General features: G+C 46.6%; 1 protein-coding gene across 5 annotated transcripts in view; it reads left to right on the top strand.

Annotated features, from left to right (window-relative positions):
• LMF1 (lipase maturation factor 1) overlaps nt 1-23,522 on the top strand; it is a 180,574-nt gene that overhangs the window by 120,023 nt on the left and 37,029 nt on the right. For all 5 annotated transcript variants that reach the window (XR_010466377.1, XM_005504541.3, XM_065031272.1 and 2 more), the window contains one exon: nt 4,667-4,834. Coding sequence is in view for 4 of the 5 variants with exons in the window: in XM_005504541.3 (XP_005504598.2) it covers nt 4,667-4,834 (168 nt within the window). In the remaining variant the exon portion in view is untranslated. The remainder of the gene's footprint in view (nt 1-4,666; nt 4,835-23,522) is intronic.

Genomic DNA, 23,522 nt, shown 5'->3' with positions numbered 1-23,522 from the left:
AGCTGAGATGAGTTCATGCCTCGGTGCCTTGGGAAGCTGGAGAACTGTGCTTTACCGTTCGTCTGTACCTTCTGCAAATGCTCAGAAAAATATTAATACCCCTCAGGCTGCTTTTCTTCACCTCTTTCTGCTTGTGCCAAAGGCTTCCTGGTCTTCCCTGTTGGAATCTCCAGTGCCCACAAACCTTTAATGAAGTGTCCGTTGCACCAAGTTAATCCTATTTCTTTTGACCGAATAGTTGGTTCCTCTCATCATTTATTCATATTTGCTGTTGCTCCATTTCCTTCTGTTTTTCTAGATTTTTCTGCCTTAAGTGCCTTCAGATCTGAGTATTTTGGTTAAGTAGGTGCCTTTCAATGGGAAAAGAAATGATAGTATGTAGAGTGTATAGGAATATTTATGACCTGCTTTGTTTTTCGCAGAGCCCAGTTTCTGCAATAGGCACCCAGGGTGATGTTTTGAAAGGCTGTCCTTAGTGTTGTTTTAATATTAACACCAAGTATACTTTTGGTTATCTGACTCAATAGATAATCTCAGTTTACCTTATACAAACAGGTGGAAAAGAATGGATTTTTTGTTCACCTTTTTGAAACGGATTAATTCGTAACTTTGTGCTGGTTTTTGAAAGACACCTGGTGAGTTTGAGCTGTTGAGGTTCCCCAAGCGAGCAGATACAGGAGAGGCTCCTGCATCCATGTCACAGAGCAAAGGAAGCTAAAAACCCATCATTGCAAAGGAGAAAACTTACCTGATGTATCTCTGGGCTCCTCCTTGTTTATGATCTTGATGGGACAGGGTCTTCCCGACCCTCCTGGTTCCTTGCACAGGAGTTGTGCCGCTATAAAAATCACATCCCGGGCCCCGTCTGGGTTGTTCAAGGACAATGCGAGACTTGTTTTGCTGCACACGGGGAGGAGAGCCTGGAGGTATCCCCAGGCTGAGTTGGGGTATCCAACACAGGGATTAAATACTCGGTTGGAGTTTATGTAATGCTGTAGCAATAAGGAGGCTGAGAGGAGAGACCATGTGCATTTACAGTCCCAGAGAAGAGCGTTTACTCCGGTGTATAATAGCCTTCTGTTGGGTTTTAGTAGCGTATAGTTTAGTAAATTAGGAGTCTTCAGGTACTTAGCACTTTAATGGTTCTCACTAAGAACATAATTAAACCATAGACCCCTTAGGGAGAAAAAACAGTTTATTGTGCATATTTTTAGAATCTGTTACCAGCCCTCATAAAACCGGGTAGATAGAAGCCAGAGAACATGCCTTAGCTGGCAACCCAGAATTGGTCCAGCAGCCCCCGCAGTCACACGTTACAAATCTGCCCTGTGAATTATGGAATTAATTTTCCCCAATCTGATCTCAAAACGCATTTGCAGCGCAGTTTTTCTCCGGCTGCTGGAGGTGTGAGGGAGGCAGAAGGTTTATTATACTGCACCTTGTGCTGACACATAAAGCCCATTTTTGCTAATCATTTTTTTATTTAAAAACATGTTTCACAGAGGCATCCAGAAATGGGGCTTGTTGGAGACAAGGGCTCCGCTCTGTTCCCCGCACCGCACGTTTGCTTTGGGCTTTTTTGTTGAGTTGCACATGACTCGGAGCTGCATTTTTCTGTATGTGCGTATCAGGGTTTCACAGATCTCGATGCTGGGGGACTCCTGGCTGCCTTGAGATGCTTCTCCAAAGCTCAACATACCCGGCAAAACAAGCCGGTTGAAGCGATCCTGGCGTCACAGGTGTCTGTGTTTGGGGCTGCAGCAATTCACACGTTGCTCTGGGTCTTTGCTCTTGCCTCAACACCCCGTTCCTGAGTAAACAGGGATTTCTCCCCGGGACACCCCTGCTGCAGCATCTGGAAGGCATTGGGAGGAACACACACACACACACACCGCGCTCTCCTCCCCCAGCAGCTTTTTAACAAATGATACATGTGAATCACTTCTCCATCACTGCATTTGTTTTACATACTCAAGGTTTACATGCTGGAGAAGCAGCTGTGGCGGTGGGCAGGAAGGGTCCCTTACTGATAGTGTCACCAGAGGCTCCGTCTCCGGTGCTGCTCTTATCAAATGCATTTCTTCTGTCAGAACAAATGCTGAGGAACCATGTGTTATTTGTGGTGTGTCTGTAGCTGGTTTAGACTTTGGGGCTTGGGAATGGATGCTTGTTGGAGTTATCTTGCCTGTCATGCAGTGTTGCCCCCACTGACACCGTGATAGTGCCAGTGCTGATAAAGTGAAGGATGGTGATGCTATAGCACCTGGCAGTGAATTATTAACCCATGCTAGATTTATATGCATTTTTCCCCATTTCTACTTCTACTCCAGGATGAGAATTAAGCTGCTGCTAAAAAGCACAGCAGCAAGAGATAAACTGCGACAGACCTCAATCATCCCCATGTGAAGCTGTATGTGGCTGCTGCATGAGCCCAAACCAAGAACTTTCTTCTACTTCTTGCCCCCCTGCAACAGGTCTAGAAGCAAGAATTTTATCTTTTTGCCCTTAAGCACAGCAGATTGAGAGGACAATATCTTGAGTCCCAGCCCAAAGTGACAGCTGGGATGTGCTGGCTGCTCTTGACCTTGGCAGATGAGGTGCCAGCGTGACCCAGGGATGGAGGGGAAGGGGATGGGGGAACCGAGTGGCACATTAAATAGCTAAGGATGGGGGACAGACTGTTTAGCAGGGCCTGTTGCAGTAGTGCAAGGGGTGGTGGCTTTAAAATAAGAGGGGAGATTCAGGCTGGACACAAGGAAGAAATTGTTGTCCCTGAGGGTGGTGAGAGCCTGGCCTGGGTTGGCCAGAGAGGTGGTGGATGAACCATCCCTGGAGACATCCCAGGCCAGGCTGGACAGGGCTCTGAGCAACCTGAGCTGGTGAAGATGTCCCTGCTCATGACAGGGGTGGCACTGGGGGAGCTGGGGAGGTCCCTCCAACCCAACAATTCTGTTCTATGGTCTTTGCTTTAAAATTAAACAGTGTCAGTGCAGCCCTGCAAAGCCACAGTCAAATGTCCAACAGCTCAGTGCCATCGAGTTACGAGATTTAATTACGTATGTAAGTAGGGATGGAATTAGATATGTAATACTGCTTGTTCTTCATGGTCCCTGGTCAGAAGTGTTGTCTGCGTCAAAGAGAGCGAATCCAGCGCGCTGTGATGGGGAAAGGGCAGCGGCTGCATCCCGGCGGGGACGCAGCAAAATCACCTTCCTGCAGCTCTGCCCTGTTGGGATCAGGTGGTTCTGTCTGGAAACCAGCTCATGGTTGGCCAAACGTCACAACCTGTAGGGCTGATACCTCATCATGGTTAAAGCACTTAAAAATAATCCAAGAAGCCAAGAAAGCAACTTGCCTTTTTGGAAGGATAAAAGCATTTCTCAGCAATTTGGGATCAAGGTAAAAAACAATCTGTTTGTGAGCCTCCCTGACGTTCTGGGAATGCTCAAGCATAGTCCAACAAGCAGATTAACTCGAAACAGGTCCCGTGCGGAGGGGAAGGACCCTCGGTGGCACCCGGGAGCCGTGACCTCCTGTCCCCTCGCCGAGTGGCCTTGGCAGAGCCCCTGACCCCGACACGGCTCCATCCGGCCCCGCCGGCTGGGGAGGAAGGATGCGGTCTGCTGTCCTGGGGCTCACAGCAGCTCCAACCCGGAGAAAGCAACGGCTTTATTAATCCCAGCTCTGCTAATAAGGAATTACAATAGTTGTGGGATTTGGCAGTGGAAGCACGCTCGGTTGCCATGCCTCGTATGGTTATTTTCCCTGTTTTGTTTGTATTTTTGATTTAGCTGCAAATAATTTAAAGATGTGTTGTGTCTCCATCAATTAAAATTTGCATCTTCATCTCTTTTTTTTTTTTGTCGCAGTTTTAAAACAATTCTGATGGATTTGAGCTTGTCAGATATGCTGAGATGAGTTGTTCACTTTTTTCTTTTTGCTAAAATTGCAGTATTTCTAAGGGTGGCAGTTACTAACGTATCAGGATTTGGGTTTGTTTCCTTTGTAAAATGTGCAGCTGTACTGTTCTGGATGGAAGATCTCCCAGTGTCAAAAAATTTCAGGCCGATAGAAGAATAATATTGTCACAAGGCCAGTATGTAAATACCTTAAACCAATATAGCATGTTTAGAGGAATTACACTTTCCTCTCCCGAATTATGATTTTGGAAAGCAACTCTACCACCACGTTTATTTCAAATTTAAACATTTTGAAAGAATATCTCCTAAGTTTTGAAATCTGGTTTCCATTCCTGGCTCTGCGTGACCTACCGTGTGACCCTGAGAAAATCTCTTTCTCAGTTTCTGTATCTGTTTCATTGCTCTGATGATGTCCAGAGCGGTTTAACAGCCGTTGGTGTCGAGCTATGTGTAACATTTCAGTATTAAATAATAGCGGGTTTAATTTGAGTGCAGTTTGGTTAGGATGGAAAGAAGAGAAAATTAAAACTCTTGTTTTTTTTTAAAGATGTATTGGTTTAAAGATTCCATGGGTTTGCAGAAAAGAACTGAATTAATTTGCTCTAGAAAGAAATGAGCGTCCAGCGGCAAAGGACAGTTCTCCTGCGAGCAAACTCGGGGAAAGACATAAGGAAAAAGGCCAAGAGCCCTGTAGCTCCCCCTGATGATGAGCTTTGGAGGGGACTGATTCTTCTTCCGTCTTTCAGACGCAGCCGGTGCCCAACCCCATCGCCTACTTCATGCATCGCTCGCCGTGGTGGTTCCACCGGTTTGAGACCCTGGTCAATCACTTCATCGAGCTGCTGGTGCCGTTCTTCCTCCTCCTGGGACGGCGAATGAGCATCGTCCACGGCCTCCTGCAGATCCTCTTCCAGGTGAGATGCTCCAGAGGTTAATTTTTATAGACATCTTTCACCCTTTGAAAGGATTTTTCTTCTATTTGACATTCAAGGGCTGTTCTTTATCTCCAAAAAAATTTAAGCTCTTTTTTACAACCACCAGACTGAGGTTCATAGTGAAAATAATTTCTTCAAAAATTAATAGCATTCACATTCCAGTTGATTTTTTATTTTTGCACATGAAATAAATAAATCTGTGCAAAAGTCAGAGGACAGAAGCTCCTGCATATATAGTTTCCTAGACCGCATCTGATTTCTCTCGTCTCTGCTCGGGGATGGTTCAAGGAGCTCATTGAACCCCAGTGACTCTGACTCGCAGAAGCGCAGCTCTCAGCTCTTGCTGACTGCACCATTTGTTCAATGTCGCTTCAGCATCATGAAATTAATCCTAGGGAGCGGTTACTGCTTCCTGTAAATATGTGTGATGATTAAACTGGAGAACAGCTTATAAACTCCATCGGTAAACCACAAAAATGCTGATCAGATTTGAAAGGGCTGACATAGAAGCCATGGGATCTGTGCCCTCGCAGAGATGCCCGCTCCTTCTCCTGCATCCCATGGTGCCTGGGTACCACCAAACACACAGCTTGGACCTCTGCTCGCTCGGCATGTCGTTTGGCATCAGATTTGGTTTTGTTGGGCTGGATCTCGGGCAGCTGGAGGGACAGAAGAGCTCTGATCCAGAGGGTCATTGCTCCATGCAGTGCCAGCTGTGGTTGTGATGGGCATCACACCTCAGGTTTTCAGGGTCACTTGGAGGATCATATTAATCCCAGCCCTAAAAAGAACGTGCTCTTTTGTCTCATGGACAAAGCAAAACGTTGCGTCTCTTTTGGCTGCTTGTTGCAGAAGCGGGCGGTGTTGAGATTGGTTGATTGGAGATCGGATTAGCAAGCAGGAATCGCGAGTAGAAATACTTTTGCGTGTAAAGAAATGTAGGGATCGTGATGGCTCTTTCTAAGGTGACTAATGTCAGAAAGGAGCAGATCACACGATGGTGAGTGGCTTACGAGAAAATAAACCACGTTGCCAAATTCCAGCTGCCAAAAGCTGTCGTGCTCTGCTCGCTTCTGCCGTGGCAGAAAAACAATAGCGTAAGGGACTGAGGTGGTGATGCTTTGTATTCACATCTCTGCCAGAATAGGTGTCCATGACCAGAAAGCATGACCAAAGGCTCCTCTCTCATCCCCTTCTCGGCTCTGGGTTTCTCCGTCCTTGCCATGGTCGCGGTTGGAACGGGGACGGGGCACACGGGGGATGCGCCCCAAGCCCTCAGCTCCAGCGCCCTGCAACTCCTGGCAGGGCCCCTAACGAGCAGCACGACCATTTGTGTGCTGGGGAACTTCAGACGGAGCCAGTGGGATCTGAAAAAGCCAACTTACATACACTGAAGGCTCATAATGCCATATTGTAAACGCATGCATCTAACCACCCTTTAATTGGTGCTTTATTGATAGTTTGTAATTACTGACTGATTTCTATCATGAGGGGAGTCTGCAAAGGAAAACAGGGTCCCAGTGTAAAATGCAGCTCTGGTGCATTTATAGCATTTCAACAAAAACCTGTTTATTTAATATTTACTGCCCTTTTCTTCATTCAGAATGACTTTTATTGACAATACTTCTGCTCTGCAAAGGAAGCAGTAAAGTTTAATGTTGATATACCACTTAATTCTGCTTTTCAAGATTTGAATTGACATTACATGCAAGTTTTATTGGACATTTTATAATTGTTATTGGAGTCATGGTGGCGAGGTTGAGTAAGTGTATTTTTCCACATTCTAACTGGCCTGGTGAATATTGCTTTGTCAGGAGCCCAAAAAAACTGTGTTTTAAAGAAAAGTCTTTTTTTTTTGTTCAAGTGTGAACTTACTCTTCTTGCCTAGTTCACATTTGTAAGGAAAAAGGCTTAGTGAGTTTGGAAATGTCAGAGAGGAGCGGCTCGGGGGAGCGGAGAGCACCTGGGAGGATGGATGTATGTATGTCTGTCTGTCCTCCACCGGATTCCTGTCCATGGGACATTTGGGTGACGATGGCTGAAACACACACTGCACAGGGACCATCCCCTTCCCGTGCTCACCCACCCACCTGTGTCGTCATGAGACCCAAAGTGGGGTCACGAGGAGTCAGGACACCCCACAGTTTTGGTGCTTCATGTGCATTAACGTTGTTGTGATCTCAATTTGGGGTCTGCTGGCTCTGATACGAGCCCCGCAGCTCAGGTTTCCAGAAATCTCCCCCTTTGGCTGCTGTTTGATCTGGAATAAATCAGAGAGTCTTACTTAATGCAAGTCTTTCAATATAAATAGTCTTTGCTTAAAAAAAATAATCGAGGAGTGGGTTGAATGTTGGCCAGTTCCCATTAGAAAAATCATCGTTCATTGTCACCAACCACCAGACTGGGGAGGGCTTTGTGATTTACAGCTGTGGGTGTAGCTGTTGCAGGACATCTGTGCACAGAGAGACTCTCCATCCGATTGCAGCACCCAGAGCACGTTTGCCAGGATCAAAGGTGAGTGGAGAGAAAATGTCATCCAAGATTTTCCAGCCAGGCCCCGTCAGCCGCCTGTCCCCCAGGCGGACTGTGCAATGGGGACAGCACCAGGGACTGTCCCCATGGTGTGTCACAGCATCCCACCAGGCTGCCTGTCCCAGGTTCAGGAGCATTTCTCACAGCAAATAGGCAGGTTGGTGCTCAATGGGACTAAACAGTTTGTGCCATCACACGTGTTCCAAAAGCAAAGACTCTCAGACTCCCATCTGCACAGGCTGACATCACTCCATGAGGCTTCTTTTTCTGTGGTGTCTAGTGGAACTTAAACCCTCTGGGCTCCTGAGACCCCAAGTTGTGCATTGGCCCATCCCAGCAAGGAAACCTGCTCGGAAATCTCAGCCAGCGTGAAAGCGTCAGCAGGTGACAGTGGCAAAGCCTCCCCTTTAGACTGTGCCAAGAGCATCCTTTTGCATTTAGAAAGAAATCTTAAAAGAACGCCAGCCAATTACAGAGAATCTCCAAGGCAAATAGACAGCATCGTTTAAAAAAAAAACAACACAAAACCAACATTCTAGCATTTACAGTATGTAGAAATGGAAATCTAAACCAGAAATTGCACTAAATGGACGTTTAAGTTTTCAGCGTCGTTAGGGATTTATGGTAAGCAGGTGCCAGAGCTGACGTGCTGAGCAACACTGCTGCAAAGCGTCTGTGCCAGGAATGGAGCTGCAGGAGAGACGTGTAACTCAGCTCCTGCCCCGTAAAAACAGGCTGGTGAGAAACGGCCAGTCTGAGCCACAGAAACCTCCAAATAAGCCTGAGGTGGAGTTTGCCCTTTGTTCATATAGAACCTCAGAGTTTTTGAGAGTTTCCTAAATATTCCAAGCTTTTCTGCTAGCATTTATTGTTGTCCTTCCTGCATTTTATAGCTGCTGCGCAGAGGCAGGACCTTGTTCACCAAGTGCTGGGGACATGTGTGTCCCCTCATTTAAATTTCCAGTGCTGGGGTTGGGGTTTTGGGCACCTTCTCTAATTCCTAAGGATGGGGTTGTTTTCACTGAACGTCTCTTGATAGTGGCTGTTGAACGTGATGTTCGCTTAACGGGATGGAAATCCAGCTGCAGATGGTCGTGGTGGCCAGTGATTCACAAAGCACTTTGATTAATTATTCTTTCATTTTGAGTCTGATGGTACCGATTGGCTGATTTGTTAGTAGTGTTGGGGTCTGAGCCTCAAAAATATACACGTAGGTCTGAAGCAGCCCAAAGTTCAGGAGAAATAAAGTCCAAAATGTGGCTGTTAGTATCTGGAGGTGGAAGGAGAATTCTTGGAGGGTCTTGAAGACCCCAGGTGAGGTCTGGACCCTGTTGTTCATGGTTCTGTAGAAGCATCAAGCCAGAGCCTGCCCGTGCCCTGAGGAGCTTGTGCTTTTAAAGGGAAGGGAGGATGAAAGTGTTACATGAGGAAGACAAGTCCTTTCCCCTTCCCACCACATAACCCATGAGAGCATCTCACCGTATCCCCTCTCTCAGCGTTGACTCTTCCAACCCCTGTGCTCTCACAGTCACCTTCATGTGCCCGTAGGTCCATCCCTCAACCACCCATAGCCACAAAGAGCCGAGGACCAGCGTCCGTGAGTGAAACTGGAGAGGGTGCAAACCCACGGCCCCGCTGCTCTGCGGGTGTTTTCACTCCTCTCCGGCGCTGGCTCCTAAAACCCTGAAGCTGCATGTTTTTTCACGACGTCTAACACACAGCTTACACCAGCAAACGTGTTTCTTGGCTCCTTGAGGCAGGCAGTAAAATTACACTGCTTGGCAAGCGCATTGATGAGGGGAAGCGAGAGGAAAGCCAAAAAGCCAGGAAAAAGCCACCTTGCCCCTCCGAGCTGGCGGGTGGCACTGGGTTAGGGACAAGGCGAGGGGGCTCAAGGTTCTTACAGCCCGGGGGTGGTTTTGGCTGTGCCAGCTGGGAAGAAGCTTCAGTATCACAAAGGTAAAACCCAGAGATAAATGAATAGTAAATGGAAAGTATGAAGCTAGCTCTGTTGGAATGGCAGGGTTGATCTTTTGCTTCCACTGCGCTGTTCTGGGTCATAGTCATATAGGCACAGTTTGAGGATTTTGGGATGCGGGGAGAGTTTTAGGCCTTCAAATCCCTTTGGATTTGTATGAATTTGGGGATCCTGACTCCTTTTCATGGTCCCTGAAAAATCACGGCACGTTCTGCTGCGTGGAGCATCCTGTGTGCAGCCTCGGGAGCTGCCGGGGGGATCCGTCCGTGCCGGGATGAGCTCAGCCCCAGCATCACACGTCAGGACAGACGTTCCCCAAAGGAGCCGGAGCGGCAAAGCCCTGGGATCGCCAGTTCCTCCTCCCGACGAGGTTTGCCTATGAACTCGGGCTGTCCCGGGGTGTTTTTCAGCAGGAGCCGTATATAAAGCGGAGGGATGACAGTGCCAAGAGCAAAGCTGAATTGCAGCCTTGCAGAAGGCAAAGATAAAACCTCTGCAGCCAAAACCCCCTCAGACTCAGCGCTGACAAAGAAAAGCTCCTGAGAGCTCCCGGGGTCTGGCCAAGAGCTGCATGGGGACACAGCCGCTTTCTGAGCTGCTGAAGGGCTGGGAACACGTGGGACAGTGGGCAGAAAAGTCAGTTTCCTCTTCTTTTTTCTTTTTTTAAGCAGAAAACAGTTGTTGCATCGATACGTATTTTCTGCCTTTTTTTTTTTCCTTTGGCTTGGACAAACCCCAACCTCCTAAAAACGTTGATGAAAATGGACATTTTCCTCTCATCAATCCTTTTCCCATCTCCTCTCCAGAGCTGTGCATGGGAGGCGAAGGGGGACTTTCCCCCCGGCTCCTACCACTCCTGCCGTGCCGCGAGACGTTGGAGGGATGAGCTGCCCTTCCAGCCACACACACACAAATTAAATCATGCTGCTGCAGTGCCACAGCTGCAACATATTGTGTTGCTGACTTAGGAGGTAGCAGAGGTCACAGCAGCAGCCCAGCGAGAAGGAACAAAAATTAAACAGCTCCCCGCTTCCCCGCAGAAAGTGTCTGAATCCAGTGTTTGTTTTCACTTGTCAGATATGAGCTCGGTTTTGTTCTTTTTCTTAACGCTGGTGTAAATCAGATGTGTCTCTAGGAGGATTATCAGGGTTACACAACTCCCAGGCTTGTGACAGAGGAATCAAGCCCTTCATTTCTGCTTTAATTATGCACCTACAGGACATTTGCACTACTCAAGTAGTTGTTTTTTCTTTATTGATGCAGAGTAGTGTTGTTACCTTATGAACACGTTGCACATGAAAATAAATCCGCTACCGATTTGCCATAGAAGCCACCCTGGGGCTGCCGGGAGGCAGCAGCCAGAAAATTCGGGTGTGTGTTTGCACTTCTCCCATAAAGATCGACACCGCAAGTGCCCATAAAACCATAAAAGAGGCTGCAGGCAATATTCCTCCAGGTGATATCCCCAGGCCAGCCCCTGATTTCACTTGTGGACCCCCATGGAGTAGGATGCAGGGCCCGTGGTCCCCCGAGCAGCATCCCCTGGAGGGTGCGAGCGAGTGGGTGTTCGCTGCTCGGGCCGGGCAGCCTTTCCCCCCCGAAAACAAAGAGGAGATTCAGCCTTCACAAAAGTCCAAATTTTGTTGATTTTGTTGTGGTTTAGGGAAAAAAAAAAACAAACAGAGAACATCCCAGGAAAATGAACAGCAGAACATGAGTGTGGTGCTAGGGGAGGAATGGTTCGGTGGAAAATAGTTTTGTAGCTGAATTGTTTAAAAATCTGCTTTGGACTTGGGTGCATGTGAAATCAAAGGAGTTACAGGGTAGATGTTCTGTTACGTTTAAGCCACCTTAAATTAAATACCGAGCGATACTCCCCCCAAAATCCAACTTAAGCAGGCAGAACCCAAACTGTTTAATCGCCTCTATATTTGATTTCACATCCCGCTCGATCGTATCTGCTGCAAGGCGAGGCTGCTGTGCCAGACACGAGAAACCAGCACATACCACCCCAAATCAGTAAATAACGCTGCTCATATAATGGTGTCTGGTATTAGTTAGCAACAAGTTAAGTTCTTGCATTCTGCAGTAGTTGGAGTGACTTGGAAACACTTACTGTTAGCCATAGGAGTGCATTTAATTAGCTTCTGATTCAGGGGGCTGGGGTTTTTTTTTCTCTCTCTCTTTTTTTTTAATCATTAAATAAAGTGTCACCCCTAGCCAGTGCTGTAAACTCTATTTTGATTGTGGCTGCAATAACCCCTTTGGGCGTCATTCGAATTGTACTAAACAGTTTCTGGAGAGCGCTGGTTTCTCTCAAAATAAACCGAAGTCCGGCTTTGACAAGCTCTAATGAAAAACAAATTGTTATATTACTTAGAAAAATAATTTGAAGGAAGTCTGAATTAGTTGTAAAGGTGGAAAAGGTTCAGCTACTTGAAAATAGAAATTTGGAAGGTATTTATTTTAACCATTAAGCCAGTGGCCTTGAAATACAGCCTTGTTTGTTACAGAATGCGCCTAACGAGAGACATGAATCATGCTGTTAATCAGTATGGGAACCTGATTAATTGGAAGGGGGACCGTGGGTGACTCCAGCAGGCGGAGCCGCCTGGCAGCAGCCTGTGCCGAGCCCCGAGCTGCCGTGATTTACCATCAGTCATCCTGCTGGCACGCGAGAGGCTCTGGAGGGATCCCACAGCCTTGGCTTTGCGGGTTGTTGTTTCCTTTAAAAGAATTGAAAAGAAAATGTGGTTATTTGGGACACTGTCAGACTTCGATTTTTGGTGCCTCCGCGTTTGGTTGTCTGACTTGAAATGTGCTGGGTTTAGCGGTGGCTTGCAGGCACCTTGTTGAGATGTCCCCAGCTGGGGATGTGTCATCTCACCTTTGCTACCAATAGCGGTTTTGCCTATTAAACCTGAGAGCGAGATTTTACACCCAAGATTTGCACGGGAGGCCCCCAGGATGCAGAGCGCTGCCGTGGCTGTGAAAACATGGCAGGAAGGTCCGTATTAATTTTCACTGTTGACTTGGGGATCTTGGTTTTGGGGCCAGGAGGACTTTGGCCATTCCAGGAGCCCTGGGTTGGCTTCTGAGTAGCGTGGGTTTGCTCAGATGGCAAATGGAAATGGTGGCAGGAGCGGAGGGAGCTGGGCCAGAGCGGGGAGCTCCAACCAAGTGTCAGGTTCGTGCTGGAAGGTGCCACGTGTGTCAGGGTGGCCACGGTTGGTGTTGTCTCCATGTCACAGTAACTGCCATGGCCAAACCGGGGAGACCCAAGGACCAGGTTGGCTCTGTTGGCCTCGCATCTTTGGGTGTATTGCTAAGCACTGACATTCAAAGATCACAAGTTAGATCCCCAAATTGGAAGATTTGCTCTAAGTGTAATGAAAATGCGACCAATTCTGGCTGCCCGTGGTGTTTCTTCCATGTTACAGCCTTCCAGGGTGCTCTCAGGTCTCGTTTTCTGTGCCGCTCGACGTAGGCTTCACACCGCTCTCCACACTGCGCGAACACCTTCCAGAACCGTATTAAATGACATGGCTGAGATCCACCACATGTGGTCCTTCCCTTGCCAAGGAAACACGTTGTGGAGAGTTCAGGCTCCTCGGCTCTGGGGCAGGATTTTTTTATTATTATTATTTTTTTTTTCTTCCCCTGTTTTAATTTTGCATTTGATTTCAAACATTTCTCTGCGATCCAGAACCTTTGTGTCTGCAGTGCTCTAGCAGAGTTCCCAGGTGCTTGGGCTCAAAGAGAAAAATCTATTCCGACGATGTTGTCAGTGAAACGATATGAGTTGGCAGGGCTGCGAGAGCTTCAGAACATCTGCGCTCTCCAGATGTGATGCGCTCGGTGCTGCGCTGCAGCGTTTGGGTCCAGGCGAGGATGGGAGATAAAGTATGTGTTGCACATGTGATTGCATGTATGTATAAGTGTAGATATAAAACATTCTGTCTGATAAGAGCCAGACCAGCTATAAACTGGAGATGTTACTGAAGCCAACGACATGATCCTGAACATGTGCTGTTACCATCTTTCCAGTGATGATTATTTATTTATGTTTAGGTGTAGCTACCAAAGCGATCTAAAACCATTATGATCCGTTAACGTTGCCCAAGCCAAAGGACTCGCCTGCAAATACGTGTCAAATGTCCATTGAAGCTGTAGATTTATCCATTTTCAGTGGAATGGCTTGAAATGATGGTCAGGTTCTTCCAAGTTTAATAATGTTTTCTGTACCTTGTTCCTGATCTGAACTGGGCACATCGCATCTTCCTAGCCCTTGGCGCTCACCAAGTCTTGGCTTTTAGGCAGGGTGATGGTGGTGTTGCTATATGGATTTTGGTTTCTCTCCCGACACCACCTAGATTTTGGGACCTTTAAGTAACATTTTATATTCAATTTCAAAAAAAAAAAAGGAATCAGAACAGCCTAAATGGAAACAGATGTCAGAGTATAAGGTTTTTTTAAAAGGGAGTTTATAATACATGTATTATGAAGAGAATCATTTAGTGGTGTCAGATATAGGTATGTGAAGACAGAACGTGCCCATTTGAGGAGTGGAAGTGGCTGGGACTGAGATGTGGCCTTTGGTGCGATGTTCTTGGGGCGAGGGATGGTTTTGCTGCAGTTAATGGCTGTGATACCAGCTGATGGGCCAGACCTTCATTTGGTGCCATCAACGTGACTCCAAGTTAATTGAGAGGTACCTGTGTGCCCAGCTGGTACCTGATGTCCTCCCAGGTGATCAGCTCAGGTTTTTTAATTAATTTGCGTATTTCAGTAAGTGATTTGCTGCCAAGTTAAATTAGTGCATCTTTTATGCGTATGGATAGTTGGATTTAACCACATCTTGTGTCAGCTGCGTGTACCTTCATAAAACTTACCTACAGATCAGAGGTGTTTTACCACTATCCCTTGCACAAAGATTGAATAATAAAAGCTACTCTAATAAATCCCGTGTAATTGCAGGGCAGACACAAAGCTGTGGAATTTGGTGTCCGGGCTGCTTAGTGCTAGAGGTGAAGATGGATTTTGTAGCATCCCGCTTTGATGAAAATAACTCATTTTCTAGTTCTGAGCCGGGTTGCTGGGTTTAATGTTTCTTTGTAATGATGCTGCCTCCAGAGAGATTTTATTTGGCTTTGGAAGTGTTGGGATGAGGATGCAGCCCTCAGATACTTTAGCCCACACGCAGTTTACACAGCTGTATCATCAGATTCCCCAGGCACCGCCAAGGACATTATCTCTTCGGTGATGCAACAGCTAGAAATCACAGGAAACCTGTGTCACTCATTACTTTCATCTTCCTATAAAAACGGGGGGGTTTTTTGGAGCTGGTGACTCAGAGAACTTGCCGATTAGCGCAAGGGACTCTTGCAGCAGCTGTGGTTTGTTTGTGGCGCTGGCCGGGATGTTGCACTTGGACACAGGCAGCGGTACCCGGCTCTTCCCGGGGTGCATGTCCACCCACACATGGGATGGAGATGCTGCATGATGGTCTGTGATTATCCTCACCTGGAGAATGGTTTGCAAACCCCATGTCTCACCTTTCCTTTCCCTGGGGTAATGTTGCATCTGGTAGAGGGTAATGGCTCTTGCTTGCTGATAGAAGCTGCGTCAGTGGCTGAGCTTAGCTGAGCATCAAGTCCCAATATACCTTGTTCCGGGTCAGTGTTTGTAGCACGAGGTCTCACTTCTTTTACTTCCCTCCAAGGGATTCTTGCGTTTTAGCTGCCTCTCTCCCAGGAGCATCCTGGCAGTTTGTCTGTCCGCAGGAGGTGTTCTCGATTAACTGCTCATTTCACACATACGCAACCCACTTTGAAGATGGGTTAAGCTAAAGAGGCAAAACACAGGGTTGGTCTGGGCTTGGTGTCCACATGTGGAGCTATTCAGGAAGAGATATGGCACTTTAAATTTACACCCGACTTTAATTAGAAAAACTTGCAGGCAGGGAGAAACCCTAGATCAGTGCCAGTTTTGCAAAGGCTGAGAAAGCAAGTGGCCTAAAACAACGTTCGCTACTCATCGCATTGGCACTTCTCGTGACTTATGCTGATGAGAGAAGAGATGAAAGAGAAAACCCCAGAGGCTTTCTGGTAGCCATGCAGCTGATTCATTCAGCTAATAAAGCTCCAAGCCTCTGAACCTTCAAAAATCTTGAAAAGCTGGTTCCACTGTCTGAAACACATCCTTACTGAACACATGCTGGTGTTAGAGGAAACATCTATGGGTCTCTGAGTTGTACAAATCCTGTTTGTAAGGTGATGCTGTGGTGGCATGGAGAAAGTTGAACAGAAATGCTCACAAAATAAGTAGTAAATTTTTAGAGCAGTGTAGGAATGACTGGTACCAGGTTACAGCTTGTGTAGCACGGCAGTCGGGGTTGGTGGGGCCTTTGGAACCAGTGAAGTCATGAAAATGAGCAGATGAAATGAGGAACCAAACCCTCCCACACCAAATGGTCTCTGCAGCCTGCAAATGTTTCACAGCGATGTGTTTTCCATTTGTCTGCTCCCATTTCGGGTGTGAGCCACAGGAATTGAGTTGATCCCTCACCCATATCCTCAGGTATTCTCCTCAGCACCCCACTGAGATGCACAGCAGTTCTTATCCACCTGGTTTTCCAGAGCCTGAAGTGTCGGGTGGTCTCTGGCAGGCACAGATCACGGGTTGTTTCTATGTAGGACTTATCTTTTTCTGGTAACAAGAGACTGATGGATTTATTTTCATCCTTACCTTAACCAGTTCCTCTGCAGGAACCATTTTTAACCATTTTCCAATGTCTTTTGCTAATATTTGCCTGGATGATTGGCTCTGCGCTGCCCTGCACCAGCATCCCTGAGGCTGGTTACATTCAAGGTGAGAGTTTTCCTCTGTGTCTCCTTCAGCTGCATCCTCCTTCCTTGAGGAGATGGTGGATTTTGGAAGAGGTTGAATTATGAAAGCTCAGGTCCCTTCTTCCAGAGCAAAGTAAGAGGTTCAGGAGGGAGGGATTTGCTGAACTCTGCTTTTCTATAGCATGGAACAGGTTGGGAGAGAAGGAAGGGCAATCATTTCTCATCTACATCATGGTCTACTTGAGAGCACCTGCTGAGGTGCTGTGGAGAAGTGCAGAAGCACAAGGGCAGTAGAAAAATCAGGACATGGTCAATATAGATTTAAGAATTTCCTCTGGAAAAAACAAATCACGCTGCTTCATTTGTTTGGGTCAGGCTTGGGAATGGTGGGAGTGAAAATGGGAAAGGGACAGGGATTGCTTTTATTGCATCAATAATGTCATTTATTCCATAGCCAACCCTTGAAAATCAGTTCTAATCCCCACACAAATCCCTCTGTAGCAACAGCGGCAAATCTGCCAGTTCTCCTAATCAAACACTGATCGTTACTGTGGTCCAGAAACCTCAGAGGGCGCGAAGCCAAGGGAAAAGGGTCAGGATTGGGAGGGGGGGCATTCCGAAACCCATCCAAATCAGCCCCATCCCTGTGATTCAGTGAGCAGATGGCATGGTGCCAGAGACACTATGGGGCCAATATTTTACTTTCCTCCCCACAAAGTGTACAGGGGCAGACAGTGGGGTCCTGAAGAACTACAGAGATCATTTTCCTGGGCCTAGTTAGAATAAATGTGACCACAGATAAGAAATGGGGCTTCAAAATGTTCCTGTCCATTCTGTTTTGCTTCCTCCTTCCCCTTCTCCACCCAGCAAAGAAGAGGCCATCAGCTGGACAACCTCCGTCCAGCCTCTGCCCTGGTTGCCATCAGTGAAAGGGGCTGTTGGTGCTTCAGTGTCTCTGCTGGAGGTTTTTGCTCTGGTCCCCATTACTGGAGCGCAGGCAAAGGCGAGGGAGATGTTTTCATGGAAATCTGTACCTCAACCGTCTTGGCAGCCAAACCTGAAACGGCTCAAGTCTTTTGCCCCCAACTTCATGTTTATGGTCAATCTGAAACTCCACCTGCGATCACCACATGCGTCCTCTGCAAGACTGCAGTAAATTAAAGCACAACAGGGAATTTTAAGAAATACATCCTCTTCCTTCTTGGAGTCAGGTTACAGCGACCTCCGAACATCTGGACTCAGTGTCTCAGGGCTCCCAGAGGTTCTGCCGTATTAAAGGTTCATCTGCCTTTGTTAAATTCCAGCTTTTCCCCTTCCTTGTTGCCTCCTCTCGCTTCAGCATTACTTTCAGTGTGGCTGGCCATCTATGTAATTGGTATTTTACGTTGAGTATATAAAACACACCGTGGAATTTCAGTTGTCTCTTGCCATGGGTAAACACAGATCCGTAACCCATTGCCATTTACTGTGCTCATGGGAGAAGTCTAAAATAAAATACACTCCTATTTTTTCATAAGCCTGAATTCTTTCTAAGCTACTGGTTACCAGCATCCTAAAAGACACAAATATAAAGTTGAGAGTGCAGAGGAAGAGATGCCAAAGCCACCAGGTGGCTGTGCAGGAGCTGTGGATGGCGGTCCATGTGGTCCCTGGTCAGAAGGTAATGTTGAACTACAGCATCTCATGGATGTCACCCCATCCTCACAGCACCACAACCCTGTTGTGCAAAGACTGACACCCAGAAGGAAAATGCAACTCCAGCTTTTTGCTTTCTGCCTTTCAGGCGTAGGCCTCAAGGTTTTAAAGACTTACATATGTGCTTCACTTATGTGCTCCGAGTATTCCCACTGAAGTTAACTAAGTGGATAAGACTTTGCAGGATTAAAGCCAAATGAGTCCTCACCCACCATGCTGGGAAGTCTCGTTGAAGTGGGTCACTGGAGGGAAAGTAGGAGGAGTCAGTACCGAACTTGCCCCTTTCATTTTATCCTTCTATTTATTTAAAGGATATTTTTTCTAAGCCAGCTTGGGGGGAGAAAAGAAAAAGAAAAAGAAAGCCCCAGGCTGTGGTGTAACCACCAAAGTCAGATGTTGTCATGACTACTAAACAAGAAACCTAATTTATAAAATGAGGAAAAACATATGAATGTGAAATAAAAGAGAAAATAGAGAGAGGCGATCTTAAAATATTAACTATGATGTAGAGAAAAATATAAACAGACAGAGTTAGGAAATTCCATAAGGAATATGACTTGTTTAATATTAATCATAAAGGAAGAGATTATGAGAGCTCCCAAGAGCGCCAAATGAAATACTCCGCACATCCAGTGCTGTGATAAGAGTCCTTGCTGTGGTTTTCCTCGGCTGCTGGGCTGTTGGTGCTCTTGGTGGAGATGCTCTGGTCAGAGGCGGCCTCAGGGACATACGTGGTGGTCCCACTGCTTCTCTCCCCATGGTGATTTTCCTCCCTTGCAGTACTGGCACAAACCTCCATGCTGTTCACAACAGCCAGAATAATCTGAACTTTTATTTAAAATAAGAGTAACTTGGAGAAAGCAACTGTCTTGGTGGATGCAGAGGGATTTGTGAGTGGATCAGGTCAGGAATGGATCTGATGTTCCTTAAGCTGCAGCTTAATTGTCTTCCAAAGCTGAGGTTGCTGCAGAGCGGTGGCTGAGGTGTGTCCAGGTGGGCTCTGCTCTGGTCTCCATAGGTGCTGTGTCGCATGGCTGCTCTTCTTGACATCTGTCCTCTCTTGAGTTTGGAAAGCCCATGGAGATCCTGAAAGCAAAGCATGAGATAAGTCCTAGATGTTCATGATTTGGTCATGAACATTCATGAGCTCACTGACTAAAGACCATTCCTTGTCCAGGGCAAGGTCAAAACAGGGAACCCTGAGGGTCTCCAGGATCAGGTTCACCCACCAGATGCCTCCAAGCAGGTACCAAAGGGCTTCTTTGGAGCTCGCTGTGTCTATGCAAATACCCTTTGTTGTATTGGGTCGGCACCACTCATCTGTTTTCTGGTGACAGTCCCATAATGTGGCCCAGGGACCCATGACGACCAACACCATGACAGCAATGGTGCCACCACAAGACGCCAGCAAGGAGCTGCTCTGACCACAATTGCCAACGCATGAGTACTGGGAAATACCTATGTGGTGTCTCGGGTGGAAAATCCTGGGCAGAGCTGTAATTTGCTGCTTCATTAAACTTCCCTCAGTCGTGTCTGAGCTGCTCATGTATCTGTCACGCAGAGATTTCAAGGCTAAAATTGTGCGTTGAGAGATTAATGCCTTGTGGCACATCCTGTGCTCCATCGTGTAATTTTGCAGTGGTGGAGCTGGCTGCTCTCAGGCCACATTGGACCCAGCTCTCGGTTTGGCACTCGCTTGTAAACAGTTTGGTTTACAGAAACCTTAAGGGTTCCTTCTCACTGTCAGAAGAAATTAAACTACAAAGCCATACTAAAACTACCCGTAACTATGTCGGACTGAAGTTCATAGCATGGAGGTCTGGGATGTCGATGCCCACCCAAGCCAGGACCCCCCAGGGCTGTGGACCAGACTCTCCTTGCTGGACCCCTCCAGCACACGTGAGTTCACAAAGCACAATTCCTCCTGCTCATAGTCCCATGCTGCTCCAACCTGGCACCGGCCGTTCGCACGCAGCCCCAGTGCCAAAATGCTCATCACGATGTTGGTGGTGCAGAAAAACTGGACCAGCAAAGCCCTCTGCATCTTTTCCCAACCCTCTACATCTTTTCCCAACTCTCTCCATCTTATTCCAGCTCTCTGCATCTTTTCCCATCTCTCTGCATCTTACCCCAGCTTCCTGTACTTTTTCCCAACTCTTTGCATCTTTTCCCAGCTCTCTACATCTTTTCCCAACTCTCTGCATCTTTTCCCAACTCCCTGCACCTTTTCCAAGCTCTCTGCATCTTTTCCCAGCTTCCTGCACCTTTTCCCAACTCTCTGCATCTTTTCCCAGGTCTCTGCGTCTTTTCCCAACTTTCTACATCTTATCCCAGCTCTCTGCATCTTATCCCAGCTTCCTGCATCTTTTCCCAGATCTCTGCACCTTTTTCCAGCTCCCTGCATCTTTCCCCAGCTCTGTGCTGGCATGCAGGAGCCTGGGAATGTTCGTATCCCGGCTCTTTCTAGTCGCTGCCATTTCAAATGCTGCCGCAGCAGCACTGGCCAGTGCCAGGCAAGTTCTGGGCTCTTCTGCTCTGTGTCTTGTTCTCCCTCTTCTGTTTTAATGTCATGCTGGCTGTCACCTGTCTCAGGAAAGCTCATTATTCCCCTTTGCTAGATGAGGCTGCTTGAATCCCAGAACCAGGCAATACTGAGTTTTTGCTCACTCAGTCTGTTGACAAATCCAATTTGCTGGTGAATAATGAGTAACCTTTTAAAATCAGCCACAAAGCTGATGTGGATACACTTGGTTTTTGTTGAATGAGTCACACACTCGCTTTGGAGCATAGGAACTTACTCATGGACAGGCAGCTGTATTTCATCCTCTGCTAGAGATTATTCTGAGCTGGAAAACCTGAAGCAGCTTTTTTGCCAAGAGTGCATCTCTTCTTGATAACAACACAGCTGCCATTGGGTTCTTGTCAATGCAGGGGCTTCTTGCAGCCTTTCTCCTCCAGCACTAAGGCTGTGCAGTGACAGCCCTTCCTGGAATATCCTGATATACATATATTTTCATTCCTCTTCCAAGGTTCATCTCATATGTAAGCGATCAGCGCTAGCAGGGATCTCCTTGCAGCTGTGACCTTGCAAGTGGGTGGCATTTGCTGCTTCCTCTCCAGCATCCTCCGGGATCTGCATTTCACGTGATCCCGTCTGCCACGGGCCAAATCCGTGCTGGGAAAAGCGGTTCAATACTACCAGGAAATAGCCACCGCACTAACCTCTTCATGGTTGAGATCTTCAAAGCTCCCTGTAGGAGACAGGCTACCGACGCAGCTTTTCAATCCATAATATGCCATGCGTGCAGACAGCTACCTGTTAGATAAGTGGTACAGAATTTATTCTTTTGCATATGTCCCTTCAGAGCAACTTATCTTTTCTGTCTTCCTCTGCAAACCTAAATACCGGGCTTGAGCTTCCTTTAAATATTTGCATTAGTGTCTAGTGCTAAATGGATGCAACCAGTTGGTGTGTTGGAGATTTATTGCAGTTTTCTGTAGGCAAATAAATGTGCACACGAATGCACAGGCAAAATAAAAGCTCCCCGGTGAGGCTGGATAAAATGCTTTTAACATTAGTAGAGAAGAAAATCTGGCTTGATCATAGAATCAGGCTGGAGCAACCCTGAGCATCCCGGTCCTCCTGGGCCCTTCACGTCCTCCCTGGGCTCCGTCCCGCCGTGATTTGGTTTTGTGTAGAAGGAATAACTCAGGCAGGGAAAGAGTTGAAATTTCTCCTTTTTTTTTTTTTTTTAATCATTTCATAATTTACACCTCATTCCCATTGTAACCTAAATTACAAGCAGGGTGCCCCGGCACTGAAAAGAAACCACTGCAGATGGCAGCATAAAAATGTGTTCTTTAACACGTTTTGTGTTTTCTTAAGTGTATCTGGTTTTGCCCAATGTACATTTCATTTGCTGTTTATTTAAGTCCTTGCCACTGACAGCTTGGGGGATTGCTAAGCTACCATCTGGGATGTAAGTAAAATGCCTTTTTTTCCTTCTTCTTTTGGCCTCAGAAAATTTAACAAGGGCTTTATGTCTACCGCTTGGGCATTTCGAATAGTATTTTAAATGTACGGTGGAATATGTCAGCGTGTTGGCTGCTTATGTCATATATTTGTCACAATTTTCAACCCATTTTCTGTGACAGTGGAGGGAATCGCTGTGGGTGAGCGCAGCGGGGAGCGACCTGCGAGGGCTCTTCATCACTATCTTCATTTTGCCAACAGAGATGTTAAGGCACAGTGACCGTTCTGCACTTTCTTCATGTTTCTCCTCTTATTTTTTAATTAAACTTATCATTTCTACTAACATTTTTACATTCAGTACTTCATTTTTTATCCCTGAGGCTTTTGCAAGCTTGCTTTATTAAAATCAAATGGTGACCAGCCCCAAATAAGGCACCGGATTAGTTTTTCTCGGTGCGTTTTCACGCCACAACTGTTTTCTATTGAAAAGCCGCGGCTCCTGTCCCTGGATTAGCTCCGAACGTGCTGCGAGAGGTTGGTTTGGTGGAAAAATCCAGGTCATCCTGGAGTTTGAAATACGCCCAACCTTGGCTTCCAGTGACACTAAGTAGCCAACCCAAGCTAAATATTTTACTGCAGATGTTGCTAAGAGCTTAGAGTTACTGAAATTATGGACTTTAATGAGGCAAAGAAAGTAGCTGCAGAAAGATATAAATCAGAGAAGCCACTGATGTTTTCCACCGTAGTGTCAAGCTGATCAGATGTGACATCCCCTTTACGTTTTCCTTGCGTTTTCCTTCTGCTTGCGGATGTGGTTCTGTCCTTTCCTTTTAGCTTGAAAAGGAAAAGACGAGTTTGAATTTGTGTCGGGGTTGAAATGCCAGTGAATCTGGGGAGCCAAGTCCTGATCCAGCTTTTGCAGCTGGCTACTGTGTCTCCACAACTGGTCGAACCAAAACCTTGCATTTGAATTGTTTTGAAAGAAATTCGTAACACAGATCCCATTTCCCTGTGCCAGGGCTGTCTGAGATTTGAGGTACTCAGCCTGCCCGTCCACATTTATTCCAAAGAACATTGTTTTCCCCGTATTCTGTCTTTAGTACCAATTTAATCCAAATTGTGCCAAGACCTGGGTGGATGCTCTTCAAAAAGTTCGCTATCAGAACGAATTTTTATCTGTTGTGTTCTCCTTCTCTAATGGGGTTTGCTTTTATATTGGCAATTGTTAGATGCATCTAAATAGTGTAGAAAAAGCAAATTTCGAAGAAGCTTGCCATGACTGTGTTTGGAAAGGGAATTGACGTGTTTTCACCAGAACTATTTTAGCATTCCTTCAATCAAGGAATATAAACAGTTCCATGTGACTTCAGGCTGATCCAGGATTTGAGCGAGCAGGGTTTAATTCACATCATTTCTTGCAGGGGGAATTTTGAACCCACATGTCTCTCAGTGGAGAATGTCCTAATTAGTAGAGAAAAGGGTATTCTGGAGAAATGGCTTTCGTTTTCTAATCTTAATACTGTTCTACTTTATTATTGATAACTCAATAATCATCTAGCACTTATTACTGCAGAGTTCTCTGTTTTACCATCTAATTGGTGAGTGAGTTCTTGATTTGTGCCTGTTGACAACCCAGTTGTC

The sequence above is a fragment of the Columba livia genome, chromosome 15, assembly GCF_036013475.1.
Source record: "Columba livia isolate bColLiv1 breed racing homer chromosome 15, bColLiv1.pat.W.v2, whole genome shotgun sequence".
Lineage (NCBI taxonomy): Eukaryota > Metazoa > Chordata > Aves > Columbiformes > Columbidae > Columba > Columba livia.
The sequence above is the reverse complement of the archived record's forward strand: the minus strand, read 5'-3'. Positions and strand labels throughout refer to the sequence as shown.